At 36.6% G+C, this 20,000-nt stretch overlaps 1 protein-coding gene and 1 long non-coding RNA gene across 4 annotated transcripts in view; both read left to right on the forward strand.

Moving 5' to 3' along the window:
* Positions 1-938: 938 nt before the first annotated feature.
* Positions 939-6,615, forward strand: RpL40 (ribosomal protein L40). 3 transcript variants are annotated; one of them, XM_027382125.2, is made up of 5 exons: positions 939-980; positions 5,014-5,116; positions 6,000-6,086; positions 6,215-6,341; positions 6,443-6,615. In XM_027382125.2, exons 2-5 carry the CDS (start codon positions 5,014-5,016, stop codon positions 6,513-6,515), a joined length of 390 nt encoding a protein of 129 aa, XP_027237926.2. In that variant the 5' UTR covers positions 939-980; the 3' UTR covers positions 6,516-6,615. The 3 variants fall into 3 exon arrangements, with proteins under 3 accessions (XP_027237926.2, XP_069987416.1, XP_069987417.1); XM_070131315.1 differs by lacking the exon at positions 939-980 and adding an exon at positions 988-1,099; XM_070131316.1 differs by lacking the exon at positions 939-980 and adding an exon at positions 1,184-1,277.
* Positions 6,616-15,950: 9,335 nt separating this feature from the next.
* The window catches only part of LOC113829048 (uncharacterized), an 8,071-nt gene continuing 4,021 nt past the window's right edge, over positions 15,951-20,000 (forward strand). The window contains exons 1-5 of the long non-coding RNA XR_003477866.2: positions 15,951-16,172; positions 16,358-16,428; positions 17,083-17,126; positions 17,310-17,373; positions 18,460-18,562. This is a non-coding gene — a long non-coding RNA (uncharacterized lncRNA). The remainder of the gene's footprint in view (positions 16,173-16,357; positions 16,429-17,082; positions 17,127-17,309; positions 17,374-18,459; positions 18,563-20,000) is intronic.

Raw genomic sequence — 20,000 nt, forward strand, 5'->3', positions numbered from 1 at the left:
TCTCTATCTATCTATCTAATTTTGTCTCTTTCTCTCTTTCTCTTCTCTCTCTCTATCTATCTATCTATTTTTGTCTCTCTCTCTCTTTCTCCTCTCTCTCTATCTATCTATCTATTTTTGTCTCTTTCTCTCTTTCTCCTCTCTCTCTCTCTCTATCTATTTATCTATTTTTGTCTCGCTCTCCTCTCTCTCTCTCTCTCTCTCTCTCTCTCTCTCTCTCTCTCTCTCTCTCTCTCTCTCTCTCTCTCTCTCTCTCTCCCTCTCTCTCTCTCCCTCTCTCTCTCTCTCTCTGTCTCTTCTCCTCTCTCCCCTCTTCTCTCTTCTCTCTCCCCTTTTCTCTCTTCCCTCTTCCCTCTTCCCTCTTCTCTCTTCTCTCTTCCCTCTTCTCTCTTCCCTCTTTCCTCTTCCCTCTTCCCTCTTCTCTCTTCTTTCTTCTTTCTTCTCTCTCCCTCTCCCTCTCTCTTTCTCTCTCTCTATATATATATATGTATATGTATATGTATATGAATTTATATTTATCTCTCTCTCTCTCTCTCTCTCTCTCTCTCTCTCTCCCTCTCTCTCTCTCTCTCTCTCTCTCTCTCTCTCTCTCTCTCTCTCTCTCTCTCTCTCTCTATATATATATATATATATATATATATATATATATTTATATTTATATATATATATATATATATATATATATATATATTTATATTTATATATATATATATCTTTCTCTCTCTCGCTCTCGCTCGCTCGCTTCACTGTCGAATATAGTGGCTGATGACGTCAAAGAAACATCTTTTGATAATTCCGAAGTTTTATTATATTCAAAACGAAAAATGATACGTGAAAAACAAATATTTATTATGATGCGGTACGACCTGCATATTCTAATATTTTTTCTTACAAAAGCAAATAAATTACAAAGGTGTATTCCCGCAGTAAGTAACATATTACCCACAATTCCTTTCGTCCTTCTTCCCAAAACAGCGAAGGTAAGAGTAGAAAACATGTCATGTGATTGCGAAAATATTGCTTTTACGCGACAACAGACGAGGGAAATTTTATCCTAGTGGTGATTAAAAGAATTTTTAATAGCTAACAGAACAAGAAAGTGAGTTTGAGTACAATGCAATTTGTGGTAATATCGATGTTTGTGGATAGAAAAAGTGACGGATGGTGTGGAGTGTCGGCATTGCGAGGAACCAAATCAAAACAAGACGAATTAAGCGGATGTTGTGGAGTCTCTGGATTGCCAGGAACAAAATGAGAGAGATTACATTAAACGAAAGGTTAAGGAAGAAATGTGATAAGTTTTATGAACGTCGATCCATCTCGCGTTTTCGTTAGTTGAGCCGTTTATTATAGTGACCGGGGTGATTTCTCGAGTATCTTTCATGCGGAATTAGAGCATCACGGTTATTGACTAATTTTGTTATGCTTTCCGTTTGTGAGAAGTTTATCCTTTTCTTGCGGTAGTGAGACAGGCTGAGATGGAAAACATTGCTTCCGGCAGCAGAATGAATCTATTGTAAACCTACAGTCGATATGGCGAGGTTGGTTAGTTACTAGTGAGCATAGAAACTGATGATTGGCAAATATGAAGCTTTGTTGTTTTCAAATATGAAGCTTTGTTGTTTTCGTCTTCCTATCAGAATCAGTGAAGTTACGGCTCAAACATGAAATTTGGTCGGATTGACTTGGGAACATCTTAATTGTCGAAATACCATGCTGTGTTCAGAACTTCTCTTGCCCAGATGGAGTACTTGACCAGCGGCTTTTATCACTGATGGATGGACGTGACTACTGGGATGGCTGAAAGGCCCCTCCGTTTGTCCTGTGCATGTGCGCAACAAGATGTTGTGACATGCGACTATGCCACTGTTAATCATACAAATCCAGAACACCATCACCCTGCCTGTTGTTATTAGTGATAATATAAGGGGTAGCAGGTACAGGGTGCTTACCCTCATGCCTGGGGAATGAATAGAAGGTAGTAAAGGTTAGGTTTGGATTTGCATGAATCCTTGGTTTTAGTACTGTAAATGGGTGTTGCTATTGATAACAAATTCCCCCACTCTCAATTAGGTTTGGGTCAGACCTATTACCAGAAAGGTAATTTTCTATATTACCTTCGCCTCTGATATTGACGATTTTAGTATTGTTGGATTCCTCTCACCATCCACATTGCAAATATATAGTTTTTATTGCGCGGAAACCCCCGTTAGCGACAAACTTGGTGTAATGTATGTAGTGGGAGGAAGGAGGCGTCCCACTCCCCACTATTATTACTTGTTTGGTAGGTCGTGGCTGAGCGGTAAGGCAGTAGTAAGTTAGATACTGACGTACTCTGAAGATGTTGGTCTGAAGTTAAACTTGTCGCAGTTTTCTTGTCTTTATTCTGGGTAACTGGTACAGAGGGCAAGGCAGAGGCCCAGGGAAGGGCACGTCCTCCCAAGCCCGTGAGGGCGAGCGGTCTGAGGTAGATGGCACAGGAATTGCCATGAACGAAGTTCGTTTTGAGACAATATACAATGGAAAAACATGAAAGAATATGGATGAACATAGATTTAAAGATATTAGGTCACATGACCGTTTCGTGGAGATGAACAATGGTATGGTTGACATGATATCGGTATGTTTTTACAATCCAAACATTGTGATTATGGGACAGACTGGCTGACTATACATGAAACATAGAACATTTGAATATCAATGGTAAAATCGGTTACATACATCGTGATTCAGAATAAGCATTTATAAGAAACATTTTGAGTATAAACATGACATATTTATACTTGAAGAGAACATGAGAGTAATAAGGGTCAGATTAGCGTGTTCTATGGTCACTTCGTCAATGTTGGGCACAGGGCAGGTTGAAGTACTTGTGAAATAGGAACACATGGCTTTTGTGGTCTGCGAGGGGTGAGCGACGAGGGGAGCAGGTCACTAAACTTGACCCCGAGGAAACAAAACCTCCACCACGTATTCCCGGCAGGCAAGAGCTTTACAAAATTATCGTCGATCTCGGAGCGGCGGACGTATTAGTTACCTCGTAACATTCCCACTTAATCAGCATACTAACCTTGACATAGTTATCACTGTATACAGAGACGATTGTAGTATAATCACGATGAACGGGGTATACCATGAACAGAAGAGCGCCCTCGTCGGCGGGTTTTGTGCCTCTCTTGATGTTACACCGATGGCCTCAAGGTCGAGTTTCCTGTCCCCTGGAACCACGATTTTCAAATTCCTAACCGAAATAACTGCCGCGTTCAGTACTTCGCCATCGCCGCTGTGATGACCGAATGTGGAGGGTGCTCCTACTAGGTACCAGGTTATGGTAGGGTAAGTTATCGGCTCCACATCTAGTTCGTGTGCGCTTTATCCTGCCGCAAATATGTGGTGGATATTTTGTTTCCTCGGTGGGGGTTGGGCACCCCTGGTGGGGGGGTCGCAGGGGGCACAGCCCCCTGCAATGAAAAGTCATGGGAATGACCATGGATATTTTCACTGTGGGTTATAATATTAGGGTATTTTTCTATATTACGTCCGCCCCTCTGACATTCTCCCCCGAAATAGGGCCCAAGTTTGCCGCTAATGTTTGTGCAAATATGAACGTGAGCCATATGCCTAACCGCAAGAAATGGATTCAGATACTGTAATAGTGGTTAAAAGTTGTAATTTCCCAAAATTGCTTAGTAGCTTGATAAATTTGGAAAGATGTTACACTTTTCGGTTCGAAACTAGATTCATTCAATTTTTATTTTTTGGTTTGGTTGATTTTGGTGTTCGTTTCCATTGGAGATGACTAGATTGTCTATTCCATACTAGAGTTGTGCCACTCTTAGTATCATGCATGTGCACTCTGGAAATCTTGTTTTCTGCTGTAATCATGGTACCGATTAAATCCCTACATTGTTAATAACTCCCTATGGGGATGTGCTGCCCCCTAACCCCTACCCAGGAAAATAAAGAATGGCAGGAGAGTGTGTCGGACAGATTCGGCATCAGGTGGTCCTGCATGTCGGCCGTAGGTACGAAAATTACACAGCAGGGGACTATGCCCCCTGCAGTGTGAATTTTCTCTATTGGCTATTAAATTAACCTTCAAACAATTGACCATTGAAATCGTGACACTGGCTGTGATGTCACAGGTGAAATAACAGGAACATTACAGGTACGAGAGACCCTACGCATGAGCAGTGGAGAATTTGGTCAGTATTCCCTCAGCTCCCGTGTGAATCTCGGCTTTTTTTTTTTGTTATAGTTAACCCTTATTAACATGAGACAACTTATTGGACAATATGCAGTATAAGGTAGTGCCTAAGTTGGGAGATATAACCTATATAAATCGATAGACTGATACAAACCAAGACACTTTTCTATGGCAATATTTGTTCAAATGCTTCCCAAAGGTGCCATACGTAAATGAACAGAGGTGAGGGCCCAAATTTGCCAAAGTCCATCATCATCTTTTCATGACGAAAGTCAAAATTGGGGGTTCCGTGTAGTAAAATCTACATATTTGCATTGTATAGTGAGAGGAATCCAACGATACCAAAATCGTCGATATCGGAGCAGTGGAGGTAATATAGAAAATTACCGGAATAATTACATCATTTGTTTAACAACCCAATGTCGCTGTGAAAATGTTAACTTTACTCATTAATCAAAGTAAAAGCATTTAAGGTGTTAAAATGTTGCCTGCAAACTACCAAATGAGCTGGTGCAAATAGAAACTGTCATTGAGTACCAATAACCTGTTAATTGCCTATTAGTGAAATTTTTACCATGGGTAAACGGGTTAATGAGAGAGTTCAAGTTAAAATGTGATTAGTTTCTTTTAGGATGATAGATAGTATGTTGTATGGGTTGGGGGGGGGGACTTCCTAGCTTGTTTTGTATTTGCTACATCCTGTTGCATATGACTTGTTGATTTATGTAACTTGGTACTGTTTGTTGATTTATGTAACTTGGTACTGTTTAAAAATGCCGATTGTAATATAGTTCTACTACTAACAGATGCAGATCTTCGTGAAGACCCTCACGGGCAAGACCATCACCCTTGAGGTTGAGCCCTCGGATACTATCGAGAATGTGAAGGCCAAGATCCAAGACAAGGAGGGTAAGTGGAAATCTTAGATATTAAATCTTGAAGCAGAAATTTTTATTTTGCTTGAAACTAGGGCATTCAGGGATTAGTGGTTGTATGGCTCGGAGTTCATCCTTTCTTGAAGTAACTGTTCCACTACTTTCTTATAAAAATTGGCATTAGTTAATGTGGAACAGATACTTATTCTTGTAATACTTTGATCATGTCAGACTGGTGTTTATGCTTTAGTTTATTCTTTATATGTGGATCTCATTTAAGTGTATCGGCGGTAGAATGGGTAGCAAAAAACACATTCCACCCTTCGTATAATAATGCTTTGGTTCACTATATACAGTGACAGGTCTGTGAGGATATTACTGGGCAAACAAGGTTGTTCAAATTTATACTGAATATGACAGTTTTAATAGCCTCTTGGTCCCATTTTAATTTCATAGTTGTTCATGCCCTATTATAAAGATAAAGATAGGTCAGTTACAGTAAACCGTTCTAGTAATAATAAAATGTATAATCTAGGTATGATCAAGACCTCATGAGAATGTTTATTAATGTTATGAAAGATGAATTATAATTACTTGTTCTGATATCCTGGTGTGTTGGGACATAATTGACTAGTATTTGTTTTATGGGGGTCTTGAATATTTGAGTCTGTGACACTGAAGATATTTCCTTGAAATTGAGCAAGGATTCGCATCAATACAAAATATATTTTGTATTGACTTCATAAGACCTTGCCAGAATAAATGAGATTTGTTTGAGGTATCACTAGGTCAATGCTAGTGCTACTATGGAAATTCTCTACAAAGGTTATAAAAACTACAAATTTGACTAAATATTTAGTATAAAACAAGTTCTTCTGATGTTGCATTCTTAATTGAGTGTATTGAAAACTTTACAGGCATCCCTCCGGATCAGCAGCGTCTGATCTTCGCTGGCAAGCAGCTTGAGGATGGTCGCACTCTCTCTGACTACAATATTCAGAAAGGTAAGATGTATACTCCCCTTTAAAGAATTTATTCTAAAAAAATGTGAATTAGATGTTGGTACTATGAATGGGAAATTATTCTTAAGATCTATGAAATGGTTGATTTTAACATGCTTGTTCACTTCCAGAATCTACTCTCCACTTGGTTCTGCGTCTGCGTGGTGGTGTAATTGAGCCTTCTCTCAAGCTTTTAGCTGAGAAGTACAACTGCAACAAAATGATTTGCCGCAAGTGCTATGCTCGTCTTCACCCTAGGTATGTTGGTTTTAGAATTTTATTCATTAGTATTATTGTTACCACTGTTGGAAAGTATATTTTATAGATACATGCATCTCAGTTCATTTTTTACTTTATAGGGCCTCCAATTGCCGCAAGAAGAAGTGTGGACACAATGCTGATATCCGCCCCAAGAAGAAGCTCAAGGGTTAAATTTTTTTCTTGGAGAATAAAAAAAAAAAGGACCATGTATTAAATGTCTTTATACTCTGAAGAGATACAAGACTGGTTTAATAAAGGAGGCCATCATAAAGGGTTTTATTTTCCTTGGTTACAATAATGTAGCTTCTCAATAAATTTTGTGTACTTATATCATTGTTTGAAAAATCAGTTGCCTGCCTTATTAAATGTCATGTCAGGCTAGGTTGTTTTCAGTTAGCCATAGTATTCATTTCCTGTTTAAAGTAAATATAGTCTATTCATGTAATAGACTAAAGGTAACCTTATTAGTAAAAGTTCAGTATATAACTTTTAACTAAAATTAATTTCCATAATTGGTTTGCCATTTTTCTTTCTAAATTCTTGTAGAAACTTTCTTTTAAAGTCACTTATTTAAAAGTTGTTCATTATCTTTGAAGGCAGAGGAAACTGCTGCTTCTAATAAGGAAATTGATTTACTTCAGTGGAAGCGTTCATCGTTAGTTATCTACATTGATGCAAGAGCATTTGTTACAGCGACCAATGGACATGGTACAGGAGGGTATGGATGTATCGTGTGGTTAGTTGGTCTGCATATGTAAGTAAGCTTCTAGAAATATGAAACTGGTTATCATATATTACTGATTTATAAATGATTGTAAAACTAGTAATGCTAATACATATGTAATGTGGCATGTCATAATGTTGACAGATGCAGAGTACTTGATGAATTTGTGAACTTGCAAGATAGTTCAATCAAGCCCAAATCATGGGACTGTGAAGTCTGGTGGTGGACTGACAAGGTATGTGACAAAGGATAACCTTATGTCAGTCTTTTGTCAAAGATTTGTGTGAAGAATGCAAAGTATTTTTCTACTTTTGTGTGGGTAATTGAGTAAATGTGGTTTGCTTGTAGAATTGATGTAGGTAAAACAGTGAGTGATCACAGGCTGCCTTGCCTCCCATTATGGTTACATTGCAATTATACTCCCTTAAGCTTGGTGCATCTTGGCTAGCCTTTTAGTATTGAAAGATGTTTTAACTGCATTATAAACTAACTACAAAGATCGCCTTAGATTGTAGATCTAGCTAGTTACCCAAATAGTATTTATCCCTGGCAAAAAAGTGACAACCAGCAAGTGATCTGGTTCCCAAGTTGTAAAACTAGCAGTACATTGGCTCAAATCAAGCTTATATTGCATTTGTTGCATGAGCATGCTCAACTGTTATTCATGTATTAGAAGATTATGCATTAAAATTTGAGTACAATTACTATTATCTAGAATTATATGTTCAACTGGTATCTGCTGACTGATATACACTGGACTGTCCACTGCTATTTTTACTACAGATCCACAAGAACTGTCATCAGTCATTTACTAGCCCTACATGATCTCGTTTGTTTACTGGTGGCTTGGGTAATTTAACAAATCCCTAATCAGACCACAGAAATTTTAACAAATAAGAATAGATAAAAGGATTTTCATGGTAATTAATATTGTTAAAAAAAAAAAAATATATATGTATATATATATTTTTTATTTCATTACTATAATGAGGGCAGGAATATCAACAGATTGTTTATTTATTGGATACACTTTTGATAATTGTTCTTCCATACTATCACCAAGAACTGGTACACAGGATTATATAAGCATTCCGTTAGTGAAGCTAAATTGTCAAGGGCGGAAATATTAACCCAATGCCTGCGGGAAAAATGCAGTAATCCCTACAAGATTTTGCGAAACTTCTCTACATTTAGATGGCTCTGCCAGAGTGCTTGGCTACAAAGGAGTCATTTAATAGACCTTACCTCAACTGATTTAACCTTTGCTTGAGTTTGTGTGAATATTTGTTTACTTATCAATATTGATACTGTCATTTTTAATGTAAACATTCTCATGACTAACTTTATATATTGTTTATTTATTTTATTATTTTTTTCTTACTTTACTAACAGTAAAATTAAACACCAGAAAATCATTGAAAATCAAGGAAGAGGGTAAACAGTTGAGACAGGCTGTTCTTGTAGTGGTGACAAGAGTACTTGTGGAGCCCATCTGTGTAAAGTTAATTATACATAGTTGGCATGGCATCTTTGTACACCCCATCCCTGGTAGCATGTAAGGAAGAACAGGTTTTTTAACACGTTGCCGATGGGTGGCATGTACTTACATGCCATGGCTGTTGTGGACCGAAACACGGATGGCATAGTATCACGCCCATTCCTGCGCCACTGGCTCATCGGACGGGAGTTTTTCTCCGATAGTAGCTGTTCCATTTATATGGTAAAGATATTAGGCAATGGTATCTCATAATGAAGGTAAACCTTCAAAATAAAAGCTTTAAGGTGCTAAATGTCGCTCGCAAACTACCAATCAAGCTGGGCGCAAACGGGAAACTGTTGATGCGCGCCAACAATCCTGTTCTTATGTACACTTGCCAAACATTTAACCCGTCGGCACTGGGTTAAGAAACAGACAAGAGGCCTAATGTGGTAGGTCACCCCTACCTTGGACCTTAGCCCTCGCCTTGTCTTCTCCCCCTTTCCTTGAGTTGTACTGCAAGAATGAAATTTCAGTCCTGAATGGCTTTCATACTCCATTTCTCTTTCCTCTTCACTCTTTTCACAACCAAAGTAAAATGATGCACAACCTTTGACATATAACAGTATGAGGGCACCCCTTAGCTATTTTTTTGAACTCTGGAAATATAAATGAGATATCAATTGTTTTTTCACTGTCGTACTATCCTAGAATGCTCAAATCTTTGATTTTTAACACATTTTATCGTAATCTTCAACTCTTTTATCCTTTTTGCCATAATACTTATACAACCTTTGATGTACAGCATATTTATTTTTTCAGCTATTGATCTCAAGTATTTTATGTTTAAGATGATAAACACAAAGATATTCTGAAATAAATACTATATGGAATTTTGAACTTGGCTGTATGCACTTGTCTTTGTGTAGAGTTCAAACAGCTATCGTATTCTTTTCATGCATTTTGTATAGAAAAAATTAATGTGCATACGTTACTGAAGGTTATTGGTGCCATTAAATTACTTTGATATCAAACCATGCTTAGGTGTCCAGTGATAATGAATGCAAATGACTGAATAGCAATACTTGTTCCACGGGCCTATCAAATGAGGATAAAAATTATTAACCTTGTAGGAAGAATCCAACAGCTTTGGTAATTCTTGCCTCTCATTTATTTCACATCTTTCACATCTCAAGAGTTCATTGTTAATATGATATATGGACTCGTATCCTTGAAATGAAAATCGGCATCGTTACAAAAATCACATTTATTCAGTTTTCAAATGAACCAAACCCCATTAGAATTGCCCTAGTAGTTGGGGAGAAACAAAAATGTTGACATAGATGTAGTTTTGAGATATCAGGCTTTTAAAGCTAAGGATAGTTCTTCCTCTTTTTAATAATCTGATCCGTGTCAATCTTGATGCATTCTATTGCATTCACATGGTATTCTTAAGTGTAGCTGGTACCTGGTCCCCCCTTTTGCAAGGTACTAATGGTAATAACTGCAGATGATTGTAGAAGTACCACATGTCATCACATGCTTCATAGTGCCTTTAAAGTGCCTCATGAGGCATTTCATACAAATAAACAAGTGCTGCAGCTATGATTTGAGAAGTATTTCTCATCATATGTTTATTAATTACAGTAATAACACCTTTAGTTGTCGGGGATTAGTTGACTCCTTTTATTTTTACCTATTTGGCAGAAGTGTTTGGTCATGGGATTGCCAAAGCCTACTAGACTACAGGAGAGTTTTTAAAATTTTCGGGTATTTTTGAAAATATTCGTCAAATTCAGTGTGATGGCTCCCTTAACCCACCCACGCCGGGGTACATTTTGTAGCCCAAATTAAAAAAATCCGGGAAGCTACAAAATCGGCGGGCGGAGCTTCCCCGGAGTCTGTCCGCCCGCCCGGCCGCCCGCCGCTTTTGCCGCGGAGCACGGCTCCGAGACAGCATCGCACTGGCGGGCAGCCCGAAACTCTTTATTTTTTCCTTGTGTCTCATATATGTGACACCCGGGATGGATGGGTTAAACCCCTTTTTTCTTTTGCTAATTCATACCTTGCGCCTATGGACATCCTTGCAGAATCCCACACTTCTTCCTTTGACAATTTTTATCTAATCAACCTTGTTATTCCCTACCTTCCTGAACTGCTGTTTTTTCTGATGTGTAGCACATTTGAATTTTAGTTCTCTTTATTTACCCTTATTTAATGTTACACCTTTCTATATTGCAATATGACCTTTATGTCTGGGACATTTTTGCTTTGTAACCATTAACCATTTGAACAACTAATCCCCTCACCCCCCAAAAAAAGGAAAAAAAAAATCAAAGTATCTAAATTAGAATTCTCTGGTTTCCTTGAACCCTGGCCTTCCTTTTGAACATGGCTCCAGTGACAGCTTCCACCTCTACAAATCTTTTGTGAATCGTTTTAGCCCAGTCACATTGAAAGTGATACTGTATTGATTCCCCCTACAGCTTCATACTCTTCCAACAAAGTCTCCAGAAACAAATTGCCAAGTTTCCAATTGCTCATGCCTTGTTGGTTACATGGGAGTCCCAAACATTATCAACCCTGACTGGCCTTGATGGCAAACCTAGTCCTGCCCAGCCTCACTCCTCCCGTAATACTTTTACTGGGACGGTTTGCATCCCTCATTGATTGTCCTGTCTGACAAGGACTGGTCAGACTGAAAGCAACCTGCTCTTCTGCCTTGTTAACTGTGATAGTGTCAGCACAGCGCTACAGTATGATTGCAATGTAGGGGATCTTGGCCCTCTTTCCCCCTTTCAAAACGAGGAAAATGGTACAGTACATTTTTTACCAGATGGTAAATTATTATTATTATTATTATTTTTTTTTTCTTTTTACTAATGTAGGTTTAATACACCCCTAATCCCTTGCTCGTTGTCATAGGGAGGGAATGGGAGGGCTTCGGAGACAGAGACTAAAGCCCAGTGTAAGGGATCAACTTGGACCTTTGCCTCAACTAATTTTGCATTTTTTTTTTTTCTCTTTCTCCTATTCTTTACCTTTTCATAATCCCTGTCTATCCACATCTTGAAATGAGAACAGTAAATGAAAGGATGAAACTGGCTTTGTCTTGAACAGCCTTCATAAACCTACTCCATTTGCTCTTCCCTCTTTACCCTTTTCACTACCATACGAACTTACAATGCTGTACACCCTTTGAGATATAACTTATTTTGTCGTAGACCTTAGATGCTGATGTGGCAGAAAATTTCAATTAATGCAATAGTAGTGTAGGTTCAATATATTTATCTTTAGTCAGCTAATGATATACTATATAAAAAGTGGAAAATTCTGTATTGCCGATTTATAGTGGGTGGTTACAATCTACATGCATGCTTATTCACATCACAACAATGTAGGCATTTCTTCAGGAGAACTTGGAAATTATCAAGGTTTTTTAGTAAATGCATTGAATAGCTATATTTTCAGAATAAAAAGGAAAAAGGCTGAATAACTTGCAAACTAGTTCGAACTTTTTTTAAGTTTCTATTCAAGAGTATGCATCCTCCTGATTTAATAGATTGAGGAAATGGTTGTCTTTGTAATGCCTGATTTAATTTTCTTTATTTTGTTTTTATTTATTTTATTTCATTTTATTTTTTTACTTTTGTTGAATATTCTTGCCAAATTTGGGGGGGGGGGGAGGTTTTCATATGCGTTTCCTGAAATTCAAAGTTTAAATTAGCCCCTTGGATCTGGATGTTTCAAGAATCATATTAGGATTACGTGAGTGGCAGAGTGCAAAGGAACACTTGTATGCAGTGGCAAGACTCTATGCCTCCTAAGTGTTTTTAGCCTTGCCAGTGTCCATATTTATCATTGGATTTACTGAATCCAGATGGTAATAGACTATATTTTCCTTGCACAGACGCCATATCATCTCCAGAGCTCAGTCCAAGAGTATTAACTAAGCAACATTTTATTTTTTTATTTTTTGTAATATTCATTTTTCAGTAATACAACCTGCACTGCTAGTCAGAGGCTAGGAATAGGATGCTTGTGCGTGGAAACAGCATTTTCCCAGGTACTGACACTTCTGGTCATGTCTTGGCCACTACATTACACACTCGTATGTTGAAGGCATTATGCAAAAGCCCCTTTTTAAATGCTATATATGCGTCCAGATTTTCCCGTTACAGCATGTTCACATCAGCTGCCCCTCAAGCTAAATTTTTATGACGCGACATTCCTGTCATTTGAATTGTAGGGGTTAAGAGTGAGCATTTCTCAATTTTTTCATTTTTATTGTAATTTATTCAAGCAAGACTGGAAGATTGCACTGTTACTTCATTTGGTTTCATGTAAGTGAAGTTAATCAAAGAAAGTAAAAGGCAAACACTCATGATGATAATTAGGCTCAAACTACTGAATCTTGATGTGAATCGAGAGCTGAATGGAGATGGGAGATTTTGAAATTTGATGAAAATATTATGTTCAGGTTAATGTTATGGAGACTGCATGCACATGACCAAGTTATCAGTAAGTATAAGGATCCTTTGGTCTTTGTTTGTAGAAAGATGAGTCCTTAGAAGGTTCCCACTCCAGGTGTTTCTCACTAGAACCTTACTGTAATTCTCCCATTTGATTTACATGTAGATTTATTGAGCAGACAAGTTATAATTACAAGCGTTAATTGGTTTCATAACAAAGGGAATTGAGTTGTTGAGCATTTGAATGAAGTAAACATTTGTGCACGGCCTACACCTATATTTTATAGGTTGGCAGATTAACCCAATCGCGACGGGTGTCCCATATATGAGACCCGAAAAAAATAAACAATACCGGGTGTCCTGCCAGTGTGACACTGTATCGGGGCTGTACTCTGACGCAGCAGCTCCGCCTGCCGATTTTGTAGCCTCCCGGAATATTTTTATTTTGGCTACATAATGTACCCGTCGTGAATGGGTTAAGGAGAAATAGATATTTTCAAAAGTTTTTAATAGCAATACTTGTAATTCACCATCTAGGGGTCAACTTTCCATTATTATTTATCTATTTTAGTATAAGCTGTTATATCTATCATACAAAATATGTCCTGATCAAATTAAAAGGGAAGGATGGAAACCTAATAGTTAATTTGTATTTAGTGAAACTGAAAAGTGAAAAAATAAAATGCAAATATTTATCTTACACAAGATACTCTTTAGTTTCAATATATGAATGTTAATGTGCTATGATTACTGTGCTAGGAGTGTAGTAACAATAGATTTTTGTATTGCAGATTCATCCAGATTTGGGAGTTCTACATCCATTTACTAAAATCATTTGTAAGTGAGATCTTTTGAATGTTGACACTTTTTATATAGAATGAAATGATGAAAATATAAAGGTTCCCTCTAGTGAGTTTTTTTTTTACCAGAAATGCTACTGTTCTGTATTTTTTATTTATTTATTTTTTTATTATTTTTTATTTTGTATTTTTTCCTTCTGAAAAAAATAGAAGTGCAGCTTAGATGGGTATTAATTATATGTACTAAGTGTTTTGTTTTCTTTTTTCCAGAAAGATAAATGAAATTTGAACATCAAACAGATCATAAGTAAAGATGCATGTTATGCATGCATCATGTGTTGGTCCATTCTGATTTGACATTAAATGGGTATGTTTACCTTTTAATTTGTTAGTTTTTCTTGATGAATAATTGATAGTGATCCACAAAAGCCATAGGAGCTTGTTTATATATTAAAATTGTAACTGTCATAAGGTCATTGAAAGATTAATTTACATTGTCAATGAGATACTGTCCAAAGGATGTAATTATAAGAATTAATCAAGTCAGTGTATTAGATTTTTGGTGTAGATTAATCTATGTTTCAATTTGAAATTATCAGCAGCAGAAATCATACTTGTTTCTAAATTTTGTGTAATATAATGAAAATAGAAAACGTTCCCTCTGCTGAGGTTGCTTACCCACAACACAACCATGCTGTAGCTTTTTCTTCTGAGCAATATGGAAGTGTATGAAGACATTTGTTATGTAAATGTACCAAGTAGCTTTTGTAATTTCAGAAAAACGAGAGATTGTGGAATGAAATTCTTGTTTACTCTACGTGCATTTGCCTAAAATATCAGTAAGTGAAATCATACTTTTTTTTCTATATTTTGTGTAAAATGATGAAAATAGAAAAGGTTCCCTCTGCTGAGGTTGCTTACCCACAACACAACCATGCTGTAGCTTTTTCTTCTAAGCAATATGGAAATTTATGAAGACATGTGTTATGTAAGTGTACCAAGTAGCTTTTGTATTTTCAGAAAAATAAGAAGAGAGATTGTGGAATGAAATTCTTGTTTACTCTACGTGCATTCGCCTAAAATATCAGTAAGTGAAATCAAACTACTTGTTTCTATATTTTGTGTAAAATGATGAAAATAGAAAAGGTTCCCTCTGCTGAGGTTGCTTACCCACAACACAACCATGCTGTAGCTTTTTCTTCTGAGCAATATGGAAATGTAGTGAGAAATGTAATTTTGTGCAAATGTACTAAATAGCTTTTGTATTTTCAGAAAAATAAGGGAAAGAACAGATGAAACAAATATCTTATTGGTTACTCTACGTGCATATACCTAAATTACCAGTAAGTGAAATCTGAGAAGTATGATTCCCATTTTCTATATATAATTCTTTATATAGAATTTTTTTTACCTAAAACCCAACTGTGCTGTAATATTTCTGTGAGGAATTAACCCAGTGCTGACGGGTAAAAATGTTTGGCAAGTGGATGTAAGAAGGGGATTGTTGGGGAGCATCGACAGTTTCCCCAGTTTGCGCCTGGCTTGATCAGTTGTTTGCGAGCGACATTTAGCACCTAAAAGCTTTTATTTTGCTATAATTTATAAAAATATTTAAATTTTGAAGGTTTACTTTCATTATCGGTGCCAATGCCCAAAATCTTTACCATATAAATGAAGCCGTTACTATCATAGGAAAACAAACTCCATCTGACGAGCCAGTGGCGTGGGAATGGGCATGACACGATGCCACCCGTCTTTTGGTCCACAACAGCCATGGCATGTATGTACATGCCACCTGTCTTTTGGTCCACAACAGCCATGGCATGTACGTACATGCCACCTGTCTTTTGGTCCACAACAGCCATGGCATGTACGTACATGCCACCTGTATTTTGGTCCACAACAGCCATGGCATGTACGTACATGCCACCTGTATTTTGGTCCACAACAGCCATGGCATGTACGTACATGCCACCTGTCAGCTAGGGGTTAATTTGCATTGTGACTGAGATAGTGTGCAAGAGGTATGAAAATAAATCTTCATGAAATCATTGTATTACAGATAATTGGAGTTTGGTAGTCTACGTGCTTAATTAGAACTTATCAGTAAGTGAAATTGTGATATTTGTTGTTTCTATAAACAAAACATGATGAAAATCGAAAAGGTTCCCTCTGCTGAGGTTGCTTACCCACAACACAACCATGCTGTAGCTTTTTCTTCTGAGCAATATGGAAATTTATGAAGACATATGTTATGTAAGTGTACCAAGTAGCTTTTGTATTTTCAGAAAAATAAGGAGAGAGATTGTGAAATGAAATTCTTGTTTACTCTACGTGCATTTGCCTAAAATATCAGTAAGTGAAATCATACTACTTGTTTCTATATTTTGTGTAAAATGATGAAAATAGAAAAGGTTCCCTCTGCTGAGGTTGCTTACCCACAACACAACCATGCTGTAGCTTTTTCTTCTGAGCAATATGGAAATGTAGCGAGAAATGTAATTTTGTGCAAATGTACTAAATAGCTTTTGTATTTTCAGAAAAATAAGGGAAAGAACAGATGAAACAAACATCTTATTGGTTACTCTCCGTGCATATACCTAAATTACCAGTAAGTGAAATCTGAGAAGTATGATTCCCATTTTCTATATATAATTCTTTATATAGAATTTTTTTACCTAAAACCCAACTGTGCTGTAATATTTCTGTGAGGAATTAACCCAGTGCTGACGGGTAAAAATGTTTGGCAAGTGGATGTAAGAAGGGATTGTTGGCGAGCATTGACAGTTTCCCCAGTTTGCGCCCGGCTTGATCAGTAGTTTGTGAAATCTGACGAGTGTGGTTCCCATATTCTTTTTATAGGTTCCCTTACTGAGTTGTTGTTTTTTTAACCTGAAAAAAATGTGCTGTAGTCTGTCTTCTGAAGAAAGTGCACTGAGATGATATAATTTGGATATGAATTAAATGTACTAATGGATGCATTTACACCAGAGAAATAAAATCAAAGCTGGTGTCAGAGTTTTGCATAAGTAAAGATGTTGCATTTGATGCATGCATCAGTGTTGTCTATTTCGATTTGATATGAATATATAAATTTATTGATCCACAAAAGCCAGATGATCACGTCTATATGAATTTTGGTTATTTTGAGTGATGAACAGCTGAAAAGAGCAAACATTTCTTAATGATAAGCATCATAAACTTGTGAATGAAATAATGTGCAAGGGAGGTGATTAAAAAAATTAGTGAAATCAATGTGTTGCAGATTATTGAAGTTGGTTAGTCTACGTGCTTAAGTTGAAATTGTCAGTAAGTGAAATCATACTTATTGTTTCTCTATTATGTGTAAAATTATGAAAATAGGAAAGGTTTCCTCTGCTGAGGTTGCTTACACACAACACAATCATGCTGTAGCTTTTTCTTCTGAGGAATATGGAAATGTAGTGAGACTTTATGTTGTGTAAACGTGCTAAATAGCTTTTGTATTTTCAGAAAAATAATGGAACGAACAGATGAAATGAATTTCTTGTTCTACATGCATCTGCTTAAATTGTCGGTAAGTAAAATTGTGGTGAATACTGTTCCCATATTCTATATGGAATTCAGTGATGAATATGGAGAAGGTTCCCTCTGCTGAGGTTGCTTACCCACAACACAATCATGCTGTAGCTTTTTCTTCTGAAGAAAATGGAAATGGATTGAGGTAGATGTAAAGTAAATGTACCTAAATGTAGCATTTTTTTTTTTTTTTTTTCCCAGGAAAATAGGGGAAATTACAAAACATCAAAAATACTAGTAAATAGAATTTTTACATTTTATGCATATGCAACATCACTGATCTTGTTTTGGTAGATAAAGGAAATGATTCTTTGTAATGCCCATCTTATGTTCCGTATTGATCATAATAGTATACTTGCTCACCATCTAGACTTTATTACCTATACTGGTGAATGTTTTTTTTTTTTCTTTTCTTTTCTTTTCTTTTCTTTTCTTTTCTTTTCTTTTCTCTCTCCAAAATGGGTGTGTTTATCTGAATTTTGAAAATTAAACCCTTAAAGAATTGAGCATCTCATTTTTCCCATTTAATGAGAGCCATTTGAATTCATTTGTAAAATTATTTATAGTAACATATAGAGCTGAAGTTTTAATGAGGTTATTCAGGAAAGACTTTAAGAAGCTTCATTCATTATCCTCATATGTAATTAGTAGTTCATGAAGTCTGCAAAAGGTTCCCACTTCAGGACTTAAAACCTAGCTGTAATTCTTTAATTTGCTGTTAATTCTTTTTCATGACAGTGTAAAGTTGTGGGTTGTCTAGCATATGAATTGTGAAAAATAAATTGTCCATTGTGCATTCATAACCGTTATGTGATGGCAGTTGAAAAGTTGATATTTTAAAAAGTTTTCAAGAGCACTAACTGAAATCTACCATCTGTATTGTAGGTTCATCCAAATTTGTGGCATCTTTTATAACCATTACATAAATTAACGTCAGGAAGGTTGATATCATGTTCTCAAGGTTCCCTCTGCTGAGGTTTATTACCTGAAACCCAACCATGGTGTAGTTATTCTTTAGGAAGGAAATGGGAGTGCAGCAAGATGGATGTTCAGTAAATGCTACAAAAATATTTTTCTTTTCCAGGAAAATCAGTGAGATTGTCACACCAAAAACTTGCACAAGTGAAGGTTGTATTTTATCCAACTCTACATGCATTCTCCAATCTCTGATTTGACAGACTGAATGGGTATGTTATCTTTTTTTAAAGTAATTTGTGATCCACAAAGGGCACTTTGGCATGTCTGTATGATTGTAAGATGTCTTAAATGTCATAAACTCGATATAAGATGTTGGGGATGTTCTCATCTATCTCCCAAACAGTATAACATCAGTTCATATCTCATCTGAAATCATAAGATATGCGCTTCGTTATCTCCCATCCTCGTTCGCCAAAGTAGGGATCATGAAGTCTTGGATAAACCTGTTTATTATAGGGTTTGTAGAAGGAGTCTCTTCTATGTCTACTCTTTATTGTTGCTAAGCCTTGAGGGGTTACATACATTGCCACTAGGGCATACATTTGACTGGTCATAGAAAACAGATTGCACATCGTTGCACGGGTATCACAAACATAATAATTGTTAGTCAATTTATACATAGGAACTTAGTGTTAACCCATCCGTCCCGGGTGTCACATATATGAGACACGGAAAAAATAAACAGTTTCGGGCTGCCCGCCAGTGCGATGCTGTCTCGGAGCCGTGCTCCGCGGCAAAAGCGGCGGGTGGCCGGGCGGGCGGACAGACTCCGGGGAAGCTCCGCCCGCCGATTTTGTAGCTTCCCGGATTTTTTTAATTTTGGCTACAAAATGTACCCCGGCGCGGGTGGGTTAATAGCATATATCATTTAGTGTATGTTAATAAATAACACTTCCTTCCCCCTTATGGAAGATAATACAATTTTTTATTTTAATTGCAAATGAGACTATACAGGAAGTGTAATTATAGAACTTGTATTATATATAAAATGATGAAAATAGAAAAGGTTCCCTCTGCTGAGGTTGCTTACCCACAACACAACCGTGCTGTAGCTTTTTCTTCTGAGGAACATAGAAATGTACTGAGGCATGTGTTATGTAAATGTTATTACATAACTATTATATTGTTAGCTATTGTATTTTCAGAAAAATAAAGGAAACAGATCATCAAACGAAGGTTGTGTTACTTAACATACATATACATGCCCTGTAAGAATCGTAGCATCAGCACGAATATATAACCCTGGAAGCTAAGTGGAAAATGGCATAGGAGCTGATGAGCAAGGTTTCATACCCCCAGTTTCTCTAAGTTTTTCGATTTTAATGCAATGAATTAATCAAAAATTATGATGAGAAATGATTTGTGCTGATAATAAAAATATTATTGTATTTGTTTTTCTCTAAAACTTTATATAGTTGAATATGGGAAAACTAGTTGAAGTTAAGGAACTTTTATAAATATATGAAAGATCAGTGGAAATGTGAACTCTAGTAAACCTTCATAAAACAGAGCCTGCATCTGAGTTAATATCAGCAGAACTAGTATTTTGGGAATTATATAAATGGATAACAAATAGAAAGCTTAGGATGTTATGAAAACCTGAAGGTTCAAATGCATAATTGTAACCAAGATTTAAATGATCTCTAA

This window comes from Penaeus vannamei, chromosome 16, assembly GCF_042767895.1.
Source record: "Penaeus vannamei isolate JL-2024 chromosome 16, ASM4276789v1, whole genome shotgun sequence".
Classification (NCBI taxonomy): Eukaryota; Metazoa; Arthropoda; class Malacostraca; order Decapoda; family Penaeidae; genus Penaeus; species Penaeus vannamei.